The sequence below is a fragment of the Cyclospora cayetanensis genome, unplaced genomic scaffold (assembly GCF_002999335.1).
Source record: "Cyclospora cayetanensis isolate NF1_C8 unplaced genomic scaffold, CcayRef3 CcayRef3_contig_16, whole genome shotgun sequence".
Classification (NCBI taxonomy): Eukaryota; Apicomplexa; class Conoidasida; order Eucoccidiorida; family Eimeriidae; genus Cyclospora; species Cyclospora cayetanensis.
This window is the reverse complement of record NW_020312103.1, coordinates 226585-244901: the sequence shown is the minus strand read 5'-3', so window position 1 is coordinate 244901 and position 18317 is coordinate 226585. Positions and strand designations below refer to the sequence as shown.

General features: G+C 51.9%; 3 protein-coding genes across 3 annotated transcripts; 2 read left to right on the top strand and 1 right to left on the bottom strand.

Annotated features, from left to right (window-relative positions):
• Positions 1-1636: 1636 nt before the first annotated feature.
• LOC34620473 (ABC transporter F family member 3) lies at positions 1637-9399 on the bottom strand. Its single transcript, XM_026336993.1, has 17 exons — positions 9309-9399; positions 8691-8794; positions 8333-8420; positions 8066-8116; positions 7528-7667; positions 7238-7337; positions 6867-6975; positions 6281-6375; positions 5837-5943; positions 5326-5448; positions 4610-4855; positions 3991-4172; positions 3195-3495; positions 2816-2991; positions 2432-2591; positions 2049-2093; positions 1637-1813 (listed from the first exon to the last, which is right to left on the bottom strand). The coding sequence occupies exons 1-17, from the start codon at positions 9397-9399 to the stop codon at positions 1637-1639; spliced, it is 2295 nt and encodes a 764-aa protein (XP_026192778.1).
• A 718-nt stretch (positions 9400-10117) lies between these two features.
• LOC34620472 lies at positions 10118-12754 on the top strand. Its single transcript, XM_026337018.1, has 9 exons — positions 10118-10152; positions 10364-10454; positions 10676-10739; positions 10990-11414; positions 11565-11660; positions 11879-11980; positions 12102-12143; positions 12274-12336; positions 12482-12754. Exons 1-9 carry the CDS (start codon positions 10118-10120, stop codon positions 12752-12754), a joined length of 1191 nt encoding a protein of 396 aa, XP_026192803.1.
• A 3207-nt stretch (positions 12755-15961) lies between these two features.
• Positions 15962-18117, top strand: LOC34620470 (putative enoyl reductase C646.07c). Its single transcript, XM_026337033.1, has 7 exons — positions 15962-16064; positions 16418-16543; positions 16694-16826; positions 16954-17185; positions 17396-17570; positions 17878-17971; positions 18084-18117. Exons 1-7 carry the CDS (start codon positions 15962-15964, stop codon positions 18115-18117), a joined length of 897 nt encoding a protein of 298 aa, XP_026192818.1.
• Positions 18118-18317: the final 200 nt, after the last annotated feature.

The window sequence follows — 18317 nt, the reverse complement described above, 5'->3', positions numbered from 1 at the left end:
GGACGCCGGCAGGAGACGAAAATGTTTTTTTGGAACAGCCCAACAATTTTTGATAAGGCTGGTATTGTGTTTCGAAGAAAGCGTCTTCCTACGGACACCGAAAAGGAACCAAGTGCAAGTCTGCCAACTCATCCAGCATATATGCAATACATGCTGTATAAGTTGGCAGACTTGCACTTGCTCCGAGCCGGAGGGGGACGACCCCTCAATCTGGCATGAGAAGCGCTCGTTCTACGGTATCCTCAAGAAGAGGCCTAAGTCATGACCCCATACAAACTTAGCAGCGAGTCATTGAGTGTTTGCCAGAAGAGCTCCCTCAATATCCTGCCCACGCCCCGCAGAATTTCCAACTCGATAGAAGAGCGACGACTGAGGCGCGCGTAGTTGCACCCCCTAAGCGGTTCGAGCATCCTCTCCTAGTCATACAAAGCATCTAGTGCAGACGCACACAAGAGAGCGTCTTCTTGTACCCACCTAAGAGAGTTTTGCAATAACCAGGATGTACGAACAGACAAGCCAGTGGGTGGACTCGTTACTTACCTTTAGTTAGACCCTACAGTTGTTTTGAAGGCCTCAAGTAGCCCGCTACAGCATGTTTGGCTGCTGCTTGCCAGGTACACCAATGCTGCAAGATCGGCCGCAGGCTGCTGTGACACAACATGCGGAGCTGCGCTTAACCCCAAGCTATGCAGGTCCCATACAAAGACAAGTGGATTTTTTGCTTTCGTCGCGCTACTAGGGCACCCTTAGGGACCGCATACTGCAGGAATATGGCAGCCCCTGCGTCTAAATGCATCCCAGCCAGATTTTCCTGAGCTGATGGGGATGATAAAAAGCTAAAACAATCAGAGCGTTGCACGCGCACTCTTTGGGCCCCCCCGGCCGTTTCTCAAGACGAACCCCCCCGAATGCTAACGATAGCAGAGCAACTGTATCTCAAGACATGTAGGAGCCTGCAATTTTTCTCGGTTGATTCAAAAGGTCACCATATATCTTGCAGGCAAAAAGCCTCCGAGCCCTTCCCACCACCAGCTCGCCTCCTAAATTTGCGCTCAGAAATACCTCCGAGAGGACCCTACACATACCCCAAAGGGCCTCTCGCTGCGACAGCAAGGCGGCTAAATCCGTGGAACCCGCTATACCGAGGCGGCGCAAAAAATGCTGCGCACGCCTCTCTCAGTCAGCGAGACGCCTTGGTGGCTCTGTGCGAGAGCTCGAGGCCGGCCAAACAGAAACGAAGGGCTAAGACTGCACAAGGGCTCTAAAGATGACACGAGCATAACCCCGCTCTGCCATGTAACGATGGCGTTGAGCCAGGGGCAGTGACAATGCGTAGCGCAGAACGGCCATGTGCCGATCACTGTGCAAGAAAGGGGTGGACCACTGCTTGTTATGGAGGGCTCCATGTGGAGATCCCGCTCCGGAGTCTGGTGCACGCCCTAACTAGATGTCGGCTCCCAGTGTGCGCATATCTACGACTTTACTCGAGGCGCAGGAATGCATAAGGGTCGCATGCGGTCTACAGTGGCTAGGTGCTATCGGTGCGGCTCCAGCTCCTGTCTGCAGCGGAAAAATGGCCGTGATTTTTTTCGGGGAAGATCCCCCCCAACCCATCTGGTAGCTCTTGGCGGCAGCTTCACAGGCTCCGCAAAAGTTGTTTCCTGTACTCCATAAAGTCCCCATTGAACTTGATCAGCCGCTTGGAATCCTTGTCCATCGTGTAAATCTCGTCCGCAATGCAGGACAACAGGTGGCTGTCATGGCTCACAACAACGACCCCACCGGCAAAGTCATTGAGGGCAACAATCAGCGCCTGAACCCGCATACCCCCGCCAAACCGAACGCAAACAGCAGACACCACTAAAAACGAGCACTTTGCAATAGTCGCGTCAGCCTGGTCCTGCTCAGTCATCGCAGCGGCCAGCACCACCCCAGAACAACAGGCGCGTTGCTGCCATGTGGAAAAATGCATCCGAGAGCAACAGAGGAAGGAGCGAGAAAGAGAGAGAACGACAGAGAGCGGCAGCAAAAGCAACTCGCGGCAGGACCTGCACAGCGTCAAGATCCAGGTGGTTCGTCGGCTCGTCGAGCAGCTGTTCGCAAGGCACACTGCCAACAACTCCACTCATAAAGGCGCATGCATCGAAGAGAAGCCTCCATATGCAACAAAGATACATAAAAAGAGGTACAAGCCTGCAGATAGAATCTTGTCCAGAACACTATTTCGGGCCTCATCAAATGCTGCTAGGGCAGGGAGGGAAGGAAGCTCCTCTTTTTTCCTAGCCATGGAATGCGCCGACTCTGCAGCTGTACATCCTGCCTTTATTGCCCTTCGTACTGAAGCGCATGAGGTGCTCTTGTTTTTGCAGGTGGCTGAGGGAGGGGCAAGATCCGCGGCGACGTGTGGGATCGGCAGGGGCCTACGACTTACAAGGATGTGGGGGTTGTTGTAGGCAAGCAGTGCAATGGCCACTCTGCTCTTTTGACCTCCTGAAAGGATGTACAGTGGTTCAAGTGCCAGCATATTGCTTATGCCGAATTGTCCTAAATAGGTTCGCGCTTGTTCATCAGAGAGATCGGCCTCCGGATACCTGTTGCATAGAACAACCCAACAGCTTCCCCGTTTCGTGTCTTTCTAAGCCTCTGCTCCCCGCCAATCTCGCGACGGCTCGACCCGCTTGCTGCTCTGCAGTTTCCTGACTAATATGTGTTCGGAGGAGGAGGAACGCTAAGCAAAACAGTTCCGAAGCAAGTGCGCAACTCTGCACAGACGCCGCACTGAAACATGCGACTTCGCTCTCTCTCATGGCCTCACTTGACTTGCAGGCTCTGTACGGCATTGAGAGTCAAGTCCAGCTGGTCCACGTGCTGCTGTGTGAAGTATCCGATCCGCAGCTTCCCGCTTCGGTTTATTTGACCCTCACAACATTCGTTCTGCCCTGCTAGCAGCTTCAGCAGCGTGCTCTTCCCGCTACCATTCAAGCCGCAAATCTGCACACAGCATGCAAAAAGCGCAGGCCGCGCAACTACGCGCATGGACTGCAGCGAGCTCTCTTGGGGTAGGCTGGCTGTTGCCTTCCTGGTGCCTCAGAGGAAGAAGGAAGGAGTGGACTTCGAGACAAAAAACAACAGCCAAGCCCGTTAGGACGCTAGGGGAGACGCGCCATTGGGTGTGTATGTGCATGCACACGTACAGCGATGCGGGAGTCCATGTCGACATTCAAATTACACTTCTTGACAATCAGCAGGTCTCCCGCATCCCCATGAGCAGAAGCAGCATTAGCATCGTCAGAAAACATTCCATCATCGCCCCCCTCCAAGGGCCGCTGCACGACGCGCTTCTTGTATTTGAACGTAACATCAACGAGCTGCAAGAGAGGGGGCGACAACTGCTCGGGCTCCTTCAGCTTGAAACGCAGTGTGGGATCCTCCGCCACTTGCTCCAACATAGGCAGCCGTGCCAGGGCTTTGATACGCGACTGGACTAGAGACGCTCTGAGCATGCACATGTATATGTATATATATATATATAGACATAGATAGCAACCACACACGCCGTAAGCCGAACTCGTGACTCCGCAAAAGTCGCCATACACGCATGCACTAGCTTCCCAACTAGCCACAGCCCGCAAGGACGCCTTCAGCGCAAGATATGACACGCAGCCATCCACAGACAGTCGTGCAAGCAGCAGGCAGAAGCGCCGCAAAAACAGAAGCGACGGCCGTTTCCGCTGCCTCCCCCCTCCCTCCCTTCCTCCCCGTATGCGACTCATGGATAGGGCCTTCCCTTGCACTCCACTGACGAGCACGATTGGGCAGCAGTGCCTTGGAACCAGCACGCCATGATCCTTCGTGACTCGAGGCAAGCGCCTTGCGCAAAGGCCTCTCTAAGGCAGCCTCATACAGATACGCACTGCCTCAAAAAAGCCCCGCAATGCCATGCCGAAATCTCAAATCCCATGCGCTGGACTGCATGTGGTGGCCTCTGACCTCTTCGCATTGCATCTGAATTTGTCGATGAATGCCTTCATGTGTTTCTGCTTCATTTCGACAGACTGCGCTTGGCGCTGCTGTTGCAGTTGCTGGGCGGCCCTGACGTTCTCGAAGGTGTCGAAGTCGCCTTTGTAGTAATTCAACTTCTGGTTGGTGAAGTGAATCATGTCAGTGCAGACCTGAGGCAAAGGCCAGTGAGCAGCACGACAGCGTCGGCGCAGAGAAAGGCGCACACCACGATGTGGGTAGAATGAATGGGGGGAAGGAAATCGGAGAAAGAATGCATGGCCTCGGGAGGGGTTGGCAACTGTGCCGGGGGAAGACAAGGCGAGGGGGGTATTGAGGGAAACACAGGAAAGCAGCATGAACAGCCGACTCAGACGAGGCACTTTCTGTCTGTCTCTCTCTCTCCAGCTTTTAAATTCCTAGAGAGGCGGCCCTTGTGCATTCGGACTCTTGAAGCAAGCGGCACACAACTCGCACGGATTGAGAGAGGGCCAGCGACGCTCCATAAAGAGGCAACGACACTGCTTAGACTCAAGCACTGTAGTGGAGAGTGAAGAATAACGCAAGGCAAGGCCTGAGGGGAAAAGAGGATAAGGGGTGCGGCTCCTACGTCATTGAGAAAGTCTCTAGAGTGGCTGACGACGATGACAATTTTGTCCCTTGAAAGACGCATCGCATTGTCTCCTCCCAAGGCTTTAGAGTCGCCGACGAGGTACGCAGTTAGCCAGTTGATGGCCTTTAAGTCCAGATGGTTCGTAGGTTCGTCGAGCAACAGCACATCAGCGTCCGCAAACAAGGCTCTGCCCAAGCAAACGCGCATCCGCCAGCCACCACTAAGCGCAGAGACCTTCGTTCGCTGCGGCAGGCAAGACGCGACTCACAGCAAACTGGGAAAAGGTAGTGATAAAGCGGTGGGGTCGTTATACACTCAGGGCCGCTACCCCCCTAAAGTATGCGTCTTCTGAGCGCGCCGCACATTCCCAAAGACATGGTCTGGGTGTATTGGCCAAGCGTCGAACTCCCGCCTTTTTCGTGCTCAAGTCCGCCTGCTAGAAAGAAGCAGTCGCTGCTGCTGCCTTCGGCTCAAGTGCAGCGGCAGCGCGACGACACAGCGACAAGCTACGCTCAACTGTCAGGCAGGCTAGTTGCGCTCCCAAAGCCAACACACACATTTGTGGCTTGCTTCTATTTTTAACACCAGTTTTGCCGCTAGGACAAGCCAGCCACCATAGCGCTCCTAACTACATCCCCAAGCATGTATGTCTGCGTGTATCTGCAGGGGGGGGCAGTTCACGCAAAAGGCTGCCTGCGGAGCTAATTCGCTACCTGCATTTCTGTGTCGAAGCCCAGGCCCTTAAGGATCGTGGCAGCTGTGCACTCGGCCTCAGCTGCACCAATTTCCTGGAGTCGGTCGAAGATGGCCGCTAGGCGGAAGCCGGCTGCTGAACTCTGAGCAAGAGCGAAAAAGAACGCACGACATTTGCCTGCTTGCATGCCCATCGGACGCCTATATGAGGTCGCCATGTGCGCTGCAGTGTCTCCGACCTCGCATCCCACTGCGGCGGAAGCCGAACAAGCAAGAGACAGTTACGCTAGAGGGGAGATGTCTCCTTGCAAAAGGACGCCCTCTACGCTGCTCTAGCCAAAGAGGGCATTTGGTCATTTTTTTCATGTGGTGCTTTTGTAGTGTCCACGCATTTACGTGGGTGTCTGGAGGATGGTGGAAGAATTTTTCAGCTGAGCACGAATGGGCCAGAAATTTGGCTGCCACACCGGCCCCTACAATGGATATCCTTCAACATACGAGCTAGCGCGGCTTAAGAACGAGAAAACTTACAGGCTGTCCCTGCTGCATCAGCAGTTCTTCTTCTTCTAGCAGCTTGTTGCGCTCCTCGTCCACTGCTAGCACCGCCTCTAGGACCGTCTCATCCCCAAAGTGGTATTCTGGATAATTTTACGGGCAAAGACGCAAACAGGCGCAAACGAACCATGAAACGCAGATCCTACCACATAATTCTGCTCGCCAAAAACAACCGCATGCTGCCTGCTCTCCGAGAAGTACGCCGCCTGGCCAGAGGAGGTCTTTGAAAGACACCCCTCAGCCTCAAGAGTTTCCCCAAAGGCCCAGGCGTGGAGGCACGGGGATAGAGGCTGAGAGCATTCCTTCGGCATCTAACAGACAAAGACTTCGAGTCGATTCCTATATACAGAATCAAGCATATGCTATCATAGCAAAGAGGACTGCGCAAAAGTATCCCGGGTGTGCCGTGTTGCGACTTGCCCTGTTCAACGCATGTTATGGTGGTATCGGGGTCAACCCCAAGGATATCATGCCGCGCAAGTGCATGCAAAAAGGTACTCTTGCCAATTCCGTTCCTGATAACGCAACAAGAACCGGCAAGCAAGGAACGTCTCGTACAGAAAAAAGACTGCTGGCCAAAAGGCAACCCAAAAGAATCCAGACACCAATTTTCTCCCCCGCCTTCCCCTCCCCCCCGTCCGCCTCGCATTTCTTTCAAACTGCCTATAGTCATATCCACGCAAGCAGGGCTAAACGCCTTGCAACATGCAACTCTAACTGCACGCCCTTCGAAAGAGACTCCCCATGGTGCTCGTGGAGATGCAACGCAGGCTGGCCACAGAATGGCGAGCGCACGGAACACGCAGCGCAGATGTACTGCAAGGGGAAGAAAGATGCCGTAGGATGGCATGCGCTTTAGAGAAATCAAGTCAACAAGTAGAAGATCAATGGGCATTGTAACAAAGGATAGCGACCCTTCGTGTCATGCAAAGGCCAAAAGGCAAAGACAAAGTGGGATCAACTGAAAGCAGCTCATGAACACTGCAAAACCTGAGAAAAGCCTTACCGGCCAATGAGGCCATAGCGTCTGCCCTTCATAAGCTTCAGAGATGTATCTACCAGCAGCTGCCTCCCGGCGACAGAAATAGAAAACGAGTCGACCAGAATCCCCTCCGCTGCAGCAAGGCCGGCCAGCCAGCATTCAGAAAGCACGAAATTCTGGCATTGCGATATGACACAATGCACGTTGATATTAAATAATGTGCGCCCTACTTGTTTTGCACCAAACCGAAAAGCGCAAGGCACGAGCCAGTCAAATTTCCAGAACCAAGAGGCACCTTTTTGGCAGTCCACCACAACAAAAGCGTCAATAGAACGCGCACCGATCAGAAACCTAAAAGAAGCGTAGCGAAATATGAACTGCGTGTCTCTTCTTACCGCTGCGCTTGAGCTGCACATCACCATGACGCTTCTTTGGGGGGGGCAGCGGTGGCTTGTTCTTCTCCCACTCCTGCAGCAGCCGTAGCTGTTTTTCGCGCTGCAGGAAAACACACGTAGAACAGGCATCGTCGACTTTAGCGCCGTGAGCCTTCAAGCGTTGGACGGTGTCACGGGAAGCGGCATGCTCGTGGCGGCACACCAGAAAGCACTCTCGAAGCCATCAGATTTTACAGAAGAGAAGGAGGAACACAATGAAGGCCAAAGTCGGAGGGGAGAAAAACGCATACCTGTTGTTGTTTACGCTGCTGCATCAATTGCTGCTGTTTCGCAGCCTCAGCAGCCGCGGAATCTCCGTCGAAGACTGGGGCGTTGTAGTTCACCATGCCAACATCTTGCTGAATTCCTAAAAACGGGTCATTGAAGTCGCCTGATGCAAAATAAACGAAACTGGCAATACGCTCGCTTTCGGTTAAGGACACATATTTACATCCCTCCAAAAAAATTCAAGACACGTGACGTAATGCTGAATACGGGAAAGGGTGGATCTATCACTTATCTACACCTTGCAACTGAACTTGCGCTACGTTTTCATGACTCAAATAACGCAAAAGGCAAATACAAAAGAAAGACGCCCTCCACCAAGCCTTGTCGATAAGGCAATCGGGCCCTTGCGAGTGAAGCAACATGCGATTCCCCACCAAGGGGCTGATTGCAGCACCTGAGGGATACTACTTCCCGCCGTATCGCTCCAGCGCCAACTTATCAGATAGTCAAAAACCGTTCGGCACAAGGAAAGACCGCCGACAATTAGCAGCTGCGCCATACCTTCGGTTCTCTTTTGCATCAAATCCTGTAGTCTGACAGGAGCCTTCAGTTCTGCGGCAGGCACACATATAATCGTCTCCAGGCAAAGCCATGCCGTGAGTCGGGGGCAGAGCGCTGCACACAGGGCGTTCATGCAATGCCACGTTCACAGACTGGTAAGAGATCCAAGATGAAAGCCCCTCCTAGGGTTTTCACAGGAAGCGCATGTAGTGCAGTTTACAGTTTCAGGCCCCATTTGAAGAGGTCGAAATGCGCAAAATGACTCACCAGTCTTCGGTTCAACCTGTGCTTCCTCAGGGGGCGCTGCGGCTTTTCGTAACGCGTCGAGCTTCTGCACGAGGCGTTCACATATCGCCTGAGAAACCAGCAGGTTGGAAACAGCAGTCGTAGCGGCATATGAGACCGAGGAATTTTACATGAAAGTATCATGTAATTCATCTATGAAGTCGATCATGATGTGGCTTGAAATCGGCAATCGCCGTTGCCGCTGCCGCCTCCTTAAATCTACAACGCGAACAGCGAATATGGAAAAACGCGTTGAGCCATCAATAATATTACATATTTCCGTAGAGCAACTCTGAAAAATGGCTAAACGGAAGCTAAAAGAAGGTACTAAAATTCCTACAATGGATTCAGATTCGTCTTTTGCAACCCCAACATCCAACAAGAAGGCGCCGATCAACTCGTTCGCCTTATCAGCATTTGTCGGGGACTCCTCTTGCAGCATTCCTGAGGCGCCATAGAAACGGTGGAAAGCATTCATGGGCAATGTGAGGTGACCGCAACAAAAATCAAGCGCATACGAAACTCACACGGTTATACGGTACTGGAAAGTGCCAGTTGGTTTCTTCGTGAAGCACGGTTAAGTGCGCCATGTGCCTATGTCTGACGTGGACGAGCGAGCCGCATATTCGATTGTTATGAAACAGGTGGGAATAAAATTTGGTTCCACACATAACACAAAAGACTAGGCAACATGGCTTCAAATAATACCAGGGATAGTCAATTACTCCAGTGGACCCAGAAGCGATAATTGACACGTCCATCCACCATGGACACAAGAAAAAGCAGAGTTTATTCGGCTCAAGCATATAGCTGAGTTTCCAAATCAACTCATACTGGACAGAAGGGACCAGAAAAAATCCGCTTCTGGGTGAACCTGCGGAACGAAGGGAACGCCCCTCGTCTGCCCCATGTGACTATCGTATGGCCCTGTGGGAGCGTTAGAGTCGCTGAGACGTACCAACGAGGTATTCAGCAGTTGTCGGTTCCAGTCTGTCATGCGTTATTTCCCGCAGCACGCTGCCTACCACGTCTTCGGAAAGGCCCGTCATTTTCGCGATAGTTACCCTAGTATGAGTAAGAAGCTCGCAGAAGCCTTCCCTGGAGGAAGGCAGGCCTCTTCAGTACTATTCTTGCATGGACAGCCACCTTGGTGCACGTGGCAAGCTCAAATGTTTGACAACGTGAACGGCGGGAGGCGCCTAGTCAAAGAAGCGGTCATGATATGCCTTAATCGACCCTCCCAAAACAGCCCTTTCAGCCAGAATGCCAACTAACAGCCCAACATTCAGTCCGAAGGCATGTGGCTGCATTGCGTTTCTTCGCTGCTTCCCTCCTTTGGCCAGCTGCTCTGGCATGTGTAGTTGGTGGGGCTGCGTGCCCCCCGCCGAAGACAAAAATAACAAAATGCATCACTGGGCTGTTCTCCTTCCTAAAATTCAGTGCGTAGCTCATTTTGTATCATAAGGCATGCCTCATTAGTATCACCTTGTGGCAGGAAGATGTAAAAGGTCCCCTTGAACCGCTCCCGTAGGGCCCCCAAGGCGGCAGCGGGTCCCTAATGTATGGGCCATATGTTTTCGGCCGTATGATGAGTATTGATGGGGATTAAATTTAGGATCGGGGGTTGTATTCGTGAGCTTGCTGTAGCAGCTAGGTCTCATCGCCAGGTTCTTCCATCTTCGTTGTTTTTCCGTGCCTCGATGCATCATTGCAACAGCATAATTCAACGTAACTCGACTCCGGTCCGTTGGTCTCACGCAAACGGAAATGGTTATTGCTCGGACGCTACAGCTTCGCAGAACGTGAGCTCGAGCCATTTTTGGCAATACTCAGTACAGCGTTTCAGAGTTGGAGAAAACGGCTTCTCTATGGCCGCTCTTCGTCTGTACTAATTTCGAAGTCCTTCGAAATTAGTATAGACGAAGCTGAATAACAGCTCCATCCTGGAGGCCTTTAGGGCTGCCTTAGGGGTATGCTATCCACGCTTTTTTGCTTCGTGGCGATGTGTGACAGGCGTCTGGAGTGGTTGACGCGACGGTTGGCACTTAGCGGTGGCATGTCAAGGCGCGAAGCCCTAGCTGCCATCGAAAAAGGCGCAGTACAGGTACGCATGCCTCTGGCTTCACAAGTGTCGCTCCATTTCAATAGACTTTTCCAAAAGTCCTTCCTGCATCGTGTGACGCGGAAATATCCCGTCCGTATGGCCGTCATTCGACGTGCAAATTAGTTCCACCTGGAAACCTTTAAGCTACACATGTATGCCATCACTGCTGTACCTATGTGCGCCAACTGTCGCCATGTTTCGTTTTGGACCCGAATCCTCAGGTCGAAGGGCGAACGGCTACGCGAGATGTTGAGGTTTGTGATGAAGCAGACATTTCGTTCAAAGGTAGTTATATGAAGACACGATGACATGAGTGTTCCTGCTCTTTACTTCCGATTGCAGCTTCAGGGTCTTGGTCAGTCACTGTTTCTGGTTGAGCATTAACATTTGGGCTTCGCTTCTTGGCCTAGTGAGGGGTTAGCGCGCAGAGGATTTTTTCTAGAGACCGACGCTTTGATATTGAGTACAAATGTAACAGAAACGGACATTTTGTATCACTCTGCGAATAATTTGGGGAGCGATGCGGCTTGTACAGGGCAGCGCATCCCTGCATCTGCAGCGTTGCCTGCGCTCTTCGGGATGCACAAGCCTCCCCGCGTGGCGTGCACTTACACTCTGAAAGCGTCGGGGCCAACCTTGAAGTCAATCCTTGCACAAGTCCCGCCACTTGATGCGCACAAACTGAAAGAGGTGAGGGAGAGGCCTTCGGAGGACAGCGCAGTTCATATGCAGGCTGAGAGAGGGAGCCTCACGAGGGTCACCTCTAATGAATGGCATCGCGAAGAAGTACGCGGAAGCAACTGGGAGGCAGGCAGAAATGCCGAAGCTGGGCGTGACGAAGGCTTGTATACGGAACGCCAAGGCGACGGAAGCTTACGTGCCTGCGGAACCGAAAAAACTATAAACAGCAGTACCAACGGCAACACCCTGTGGAATGTACCAGGTCACCTGATACCAGTGGTAAGGAGCCTTATTGTCCGCGAAAGAATGATTTTTTTTTCTTTTCTGTAGTCTTTGGATTCGATGCCTCGCTAGAAGCGTCTGCTGTGGTCACTTCTGCCTACCTAGTAGAGGCGAGGCGTCTGCATCTTCTGTGGGCTTTTGCATCAGAACTACCTGCCTCTTCACGCCGAGGGCCTCGTCCTGCTGACGAACGACGGTGGCTTCGCGCATGCATTGCGTAACCCACTTAACAAGATCGTTACCGTAAGGGCACACAGAACAAAACTGGGCTAGGCAGCTGCTTGCCCAAACGCAGTTATTGCTCGCAAGTGTGCTTCGTACTGCAGCCCCATTTAATGCCGTATTGCGACACAATAAATTTTTTTCTACGCATTACTTGTGGTGTTGATGCCGATGAATGCTATTTGGGCATTGGAGCTTACATCGCTTCCCATGCGTGGTATTGTTGAGACCCCCCTCAGGCATACGACTTTCGCGTTAGCGGGCAGCTCCCATCGATGGAACTATGGCGGCAGTGGGCCATGGGTGTATGCAGGGATGGCGTGGACTACGGACGCGTTTGGGTGAGGCTTCTTCCAAGAGGCAAGCATGAATGTGCGTAGTCTGGGACCCTGACTTATTGGGATGACTGCAGCATTGCTTTATTTATTGTGCTGCACGTTTTCTTTGCGGGGTGGACTGCAGGTTCAATTACTTAGGCCTTGCCCATCCGGTGGTTGGCTTCGGGTAAGCAGCAATAACCTTGCTCCCCCCACACTTCACGATTTAAGGGGTCCATGGCCTCCATGAAATTGCTTGTTATGTCACTTTTCATTGGGGTTTAGTTTTTTGTATGCAGGATGGGTTTTATTCGCAGCTAAAGCTCGTGGAGCCTCCTGGGGCAGACTTTCGGTCCCTTTTGGGAAGCTGCGGTCTAAAGGTTCGTTATTTTGGGAAATAAATGTCATGATTTTTGCTGTACATGACTGGTTCTGAGCGAGTTGCATAGGCACCTTGCTACTGAAAGATAGCATGCAGCACGTTCCTGCCTTTACTCCACTGCTTTTTTGCGCATGTGAGTACAGATTCGCCGCGTACGTCTATATTCATTCGGCCCATACATGAGCTCATCTGTACCTGCGGGACCTCTCATTCCTTTACCCATCGACCAGGCGCTGCTGCCGCTTGCACCGGTCCAACGGCCCCGCTTAATGCTGGTGCCTTTAGAGGGAGAGATCCAGGCAACACTGGACGCTACTGCGCACTTGGGGAGCTTAAAGGGCGGAGGCTTCCCAGCGGCGCGTTTACTTAAGGAGAACTCGGCTCTTGCGAACCAGCGCCTAATCAAGGCACGTTGATGTGATGCCGCACGCAGATGGCAGTTGCTGCTTTTTCTGTTGCATGGACACCCGTCCTTGGGAAGGCAACCTTAATGAGCTCCCGTGCGTTGAAGACACCAGCGCGCATTGCAAACCGAAAGTCCCTCCTTGGCTAGTGGTCGCAAGATGATACAGCAGGGGCCTTGGCCAGAGGATGGAACGACAAAGTCTTTTTAGTGTCAGGCAAGCCCTGGAGCTGCGGTGCAGTTTCCTGTCTGCATGTTTTACCGAGATGTACCTGTTCACCGTTCTGGCTTCAACTGTCCTCCACTTTCTGCCTCTATGGAACAAAAAAACCAACTAATTTTTTCTTCAGTGTCTTGACTAGGGTACTTGCATTGCATTGACGATTGCGGCTGAGGTGGCACTGGGAAAGAATGACCACTAGGTGTGAACCCTGCTTGCCTGTAGTAGAACAGACGGGAGTTCCTCGTTCCGTGTCCGAAGCGCCACTAAAGGCCGTTACAGCTATAAAACTGATAGAAATTTCCGGCTTGCTGCCACAGTAATACTGCCTATGATCCAATTCAAGCTTACAGTGAGTTAGGAGGCTTGTCCCACCTCTTCGTAGTTCTCAATAGGTACAACATGCTTGCTTTAGCAAGGCATTGTTTGTCATTAGCTCCTCACAATTGTAGATAACCGGGTAATAATAGCATTTTAGAATAACGACCGTCCTTAGAGGTGATTGAAATTAAATGCACGCACAAAGCAAGTATTTGAGTTCTTCCCGGGAATCTCTGACCCACAGCGGCGGTGTAGTGCCTACGAGGTTAGCTTTTTCCATGCGTCGCTTGCAGTGCTACATGACTACCACTCATTGCCCCTTCCCCTCTTGTTTGAAGCTAGGTAACTACAACACGCAGCTTGTGCCCACCCAGTTCAGGTTCGCCCCTCTGCAGCCGAACTTTACGGCAACTGTTCAGTTCTTCGCTGGTGCATCTCCCGTGCTTTTCAACACCGCAATTAAGATACAAAAAAGCGAGACACGGGGGCGTGTTAATGTGCAAACCATGAACGAGTCGAACGTGGTGAGCATCTCCCCGCTAGTCTTTCAGGGCGCCGTCCATGATTGAATCTATCTTATTCTCAACGTACAATGCACGACCTAGAGCGGCACAAATGCAGGTTAGGAGAACCAAAAGCATTTGCTTGTTCGAACCCTCGCTCCACCACAGAGGCACAGCGGCTGCCTGTGAGGCGCCCAACCGGCGATGTAAACAAAGCAGCAGTGCGAGCGCTGGGATCTGAATGCCGTAAGATGCCTTTGGGTCCTTTAAACTAGCAAGAAGCGACAGAGAGCAGACAAACAAGTACAACAACCCCACTGCTAGCCTGAAATGCGCACAGCAGCAGCCGCATAGGATACTCATGCAGAGCCAAACATGCTTACTTCCCACATATTGATCAAAAATGCAGTCCCTTATAAGTCACCGGATGCAGTAGAAGAGGAAGTCACCACGACAATTTTACAAGCATGTGCAGAGCTCACCTCCAGTCTCCCACTGCAATACCTCCGCTAGCGAGGGGCCCTGGCCGTGCGAGACCAAACCCCCAGAAGGTGATACTGGCGGCCTGGGTAAGGCAAAGGCAGCAAAACTGTGCATGTGGCGCCAACAGGAGCTCCAGGGAAGTCGGTGGTGCTGCCATCAACAGCAGCAAAAACGCTCCATGAAGGCCGCACATTGACCGTGTGACAAGCCTCAAAGCCCTGAAAGCATGGCCAAAGAATACCAGACAGATACAGCTGCCCCCTGCTTTCTTGGATGAACCCTTTTGTTCTTTCAGGCAATGCCCAAAGCGGCCCCTTCATCACTATTAATCTACCTGAATTCAGCTTTCCGCCGAGGCCCAACCACTTTTTCTACATCAAATCGGATCTGCCGGCGATACGCGTCATATGCGGCCAAAGGCAGCAAAGGGAGTTCATCCTTTTTTCGAGGCTCCGCTCGTGTCCTGCCAGAGCTTTCCCTCTGATGCAGCAAGCCTTGCAGTTGCCCTTCGACAGCCTTATCTGCTATGCTGGATGACACAGAGCACACTCGGGAGATGCAATGGCGCGCATCCGGCTTGTGCATCAGCAGGTCCCTTGGGTAAGAGGTCTTGAAATGGGCAATACACACGTTCCACAGGTGGCGTCTGGCCTTCGGGTGAATGCACGGCGCTGCACCAAAGCTCTTTGAGACGCATGGGAGCGACGAACAAGACAAATCTACAGTTCCCATATAAGGGGAGCGCACATGAAGGCCCCTTGTAAAAGATAAGTTTCTTCTTGATTTGAACAGATCCCGGCAGCACTGCCCCCTGGGCGCTGCCACCAAAATGGTAGCCATTGAACGACCCGGCCCCTCGCGCCGGGTTTGCGCCTGTTGGCCTACTGGGCACAAGCGTGGAGTCAATTAAAAGTTTGCATCACTTTCTCATTTCTCCCATGGTCGCTCCCTATACAACGGCGCTCATGCTGTGTGCTGCCTCCGTGCCCTATAAGCCCGTCAGAGGGTGCTGCTGAAATTCATGGCCTTTTATAGGCTTCTTCAACGCCAAAGTAGAACAATATCCCGCTGTACTGCATCTATTTGCCCTAAGGCAGTCCAAAGTTGGTGCTCCGTTGGGCCCACGAGCCCGAGAGGGGCTTGTGCGTAGTATGGAGGGCCTTTTAACTACACGAAGAAGTTTCTTTGGAAGCGTCAGACTTTACAAACGGAGGGATCTAGTCCGAAAATCGAATTTCGGGTTAAGCAAAGAGGGATAATGGATCGTGTGCTGCAATATGCCCTCAATGGGGCTGGCCGGTCGTGTGCTTGCAAGACGCAGTAGCCGGTTGTCCCCTTCGGAAAGACAAGACAGCTGTGTTGTATCCCATCTGTCATTACCTGTCTTGGGCCTACTCTCTCAGTGTGAGCGCGTTATCCAGGTATGACTGTGTCTCCCTCCTGGTCCTCACTCCCTCCTGTATTGCCCTTCAAAGGGAGCAGTCTCCCGGGAGATGAGGCCCTTTAGATTGTGTCAGTTCCCTATGTTCTGTTTACATTCGAATTAATGAGAGAGTGTTATTTCGTAATGTCTTTGCTGCAGCCCCTGCGGACGCTGGTGGCAACAGGTTCAACACTGGAACTGGGGTGATCCGTCTTTTCTTCCTGCGTGCTGCTCACCGTCGCCGAGGGAGAAATCAGCGTGGCCGCCAAAATGAAGCTCTACCTGAAGAAGCGAAGCGGCAAGTTCCTCGACGCGTGCGAGGTCGCTGACGAGTGCACAGTAGAGGACTTCAAGCAACACTTTTACAGAAAATGTAGGTGACTTTCCAACTATCGTTGCTATCACCCCCCTTTACCGAGCACGGACGCTCTAGCTCTATCAGTCCTGCTTTTCGGAATGTGCACTTTGGTTTTAGACGTGAGTCACCGATAAAGTATACTTTTGTACCTAAACTAAGTCACGTGGTCATCTTGGAGCGCCTCTGCCATAAATTGTGCCGAAACCGATTATTGAGATATTGAAATGTCATAGGAATGTGTATGTGATGTATATAAGAAACGCAATCTATCATTTCATTCAGATCAGCCCCTCCATAGTCATTTAACTTTGGCGGCGCCATCATGGAAAAGCTTCGCCCAGCGGTGCATTTTTATATGTTTTCTGCAGATCACTACTACCCGGAGAGGCAGTGGTGGACAGTTGGGCAACCACAGGGCCCTGCTTTACGTGGGGAAGGACTCTTGACCAATTTCGGGGTTCATGATGGCGATACTTTGTTCTTCAAAGATCTCGGTAGGCCAGAACATTAGCATCATTTCAATCCGTGGATCGACGATCGTCCTATTTCCATTCTCTGGTAGTGCACGTTTAATTTTTTGCACATGGATTATCTTTTGTTGGGTTCCGTAATGGCAATGCCATGGGTGTTGTTGTACGCCTCAGGCGTGCAGATATCGTGGCGGCTCGTTTTTGTGCTGGAATATTTGGGCCCCCTATTGATATTTCCTGCCCTCTACTTCTTCCCTTCAATATTCTATGGAGAAAATAATGCACCCTCCAAGTGTCTTACACAGACGTGAGGCTAAATACCCTGTTCCCTCTTGGGTTGGTAAGTGCAGGGCAGCATGGGGTCATTGCCTGCATGGTCCCCAACTGCACCAGCGAGTCAGCCGTTTCTCTCTGCTCTGGATGCGTGATCGCAGTGTTGCTCTGTGGCTCTGCGTTGGCCATTTCATCAAGAGAGAACTCGAGACATTGTTCGTGCATCGGTTCAGCAACAGCACCATGCCGATAGTCCGTGTCCCACTGAACTGTGGTCACTACTGGCTCCTTTGTGGCGTCAGTATTGGCTACTTTCTTTTCCATCCGAAGTATCAGGCCCCGTTCGAGGGCGACTGGCAATTCATGATTTACATTCTCACCGCTCTCTTCGTGGTAAGAAGCTAGTGGCCACTTCCAGATCGATGCAAGAGAATTTGGGCGTTGTATAGAGCGAACAGCTGTTTGTGCTTGACTTATTGACAACATACATAGGCCACAAAGTCTACGTGCGCATCCGTATGAGCACCAATTCGTATTGCTTTCGAAGTCCCGCGAGGCTAACCGGGAGAGTAGCCGCTTGCTTTGTTGTGCCACCTTCTGTAGGTCTTTGAAGCGCTTAATTTCAAGACACATCTGATCCTCCGGAACCTGCGCTCTCGTGGTACTCGGCAGCGTGGCATTCCCTACGGCGCGGGTTTCGACCTCGTGAGCTGCGCAAATTACTATTGGGAGACTCTGACCTGGCTTGTCTTCGCGGTCCTTGTTTCCTGCTTTACTGGTGGGTTTCTTTGTCTGTGGCATTGGCACTCGAGCTTTGAAGGGCACATGGACAAAAGACTGAGGCTGCATGTCTTGTAGTAGTACACCTGGTTCGTCGTACTACAGAGTTCTATTTAAGTGACCACCAGGCATAGATTCCGCGGTGCAGTTACCTGGTAGAGCGCATCACGGTACTTTGATATAATTGCCCATGAAAAGGTTCAGTGGTACTTGCACCAGTTACCGCTAGTCACAAAGTATTATCCAAGTTCTGGGCAAACAGCTCAAGTGAACCACGACTAATGCACCTTTGGTTGCTGACGCAGCTTGGCTCTTCCTCGTTGTGGCATTCGGCCAAATGGCGGAGTGGGCACTGAAGAAGCACCGAAATTATCTGAAGGAGTTCAAGGAATACCCTAAGTAAGCCATTTCCCCGCAGCATTCTGTTCTTGCTGTATTTCTGCCCTTGAAAACACCGCTGTGGTGTGGCCTTATGCTAACCCCGCTCAGCTCTACTGTTCGCATTCTGCAGGAACCGCAAGGCTATTATACCATTTCTTCTCTAAAAGTCAACTAGTAGCAGAGCAATTCAAGGGCGCGCCAGTGCATCCGCCCTTGTACAGGAGCCGTTTGTTTGCCCGCTGCAAGACGCAGGGCTGCGGCTTGAAAACAAACCTTTTATGTAGTATTTCTAGGCAACGGTTTCTGGCGTGTTATATCAAGCCGCATAGCAGCGAAGCTGAGGTTGCCTTTCCGTACCCCGTCC

Coding starts and splice junctions, on each gene's coding strand:
- LOC34620473 (XM_026336993.1), bottom strand. CDS start 9,399: ATGACGGGCCTTTCCGAAGACGTGGTAGGCAGCGTGCTGCGGGAAATA. Junction 6,976..7,237: donor TGTGCAGCTCAAGCGCAGCG/GTAAGAAGAGAC, acceptor GCCTTGCTGCAG/CGGAGGGGATTCTGGTCGAC. Junction 2,592..2,815: donor GTACAGAGCCTGCAAGTCAA/GTGAGGCCATGA, acceptor TCTATGCAACAG/GTATCCGGAGGCCGATCTCT.
- LOC34620472 (XM_026337018.1), top strand. CDS start 10,118: ATGGTTATTGCTCGGACGCTACAGCTTCGCAGAAC. Junction 11,981..12,101: donor TGGACTACGGACGCGTTTGG/GTGAGGCTTCTT, acceptor GGTGGACTGCAG/GTTCAATTACTTAGGCCTTG. Junction 12,144..12,273: donor CATCCGGTGGTTGGCTTCGG/GTAAGCAGCAAT, acceptor TTTTATTCGCAG/CTAAAGCTCGTGGAGCCTCC.
- LOC34620470 (XM_026337033.1), top strand. CDS start 15,962: ATGAAGCTCTACCTGAAGAAGCGAAGCGGCAAGTTCCTCGACGCGTGC. Junction 16,065..16,417: donor GCAACACTTTTACAGAAAAT/GTAGGTGACTTT, acceptor TGTTTTCTGCAG/ATCACTACTACCCGGAGAGG. Junction 17,571..17,877: donor CCTTGTTTCCTGCTTTACTG/GTGGGTTTCTTT, acceptor TTGCTGACGCAG/CTTGGCTCTTCCTCGTTGTG.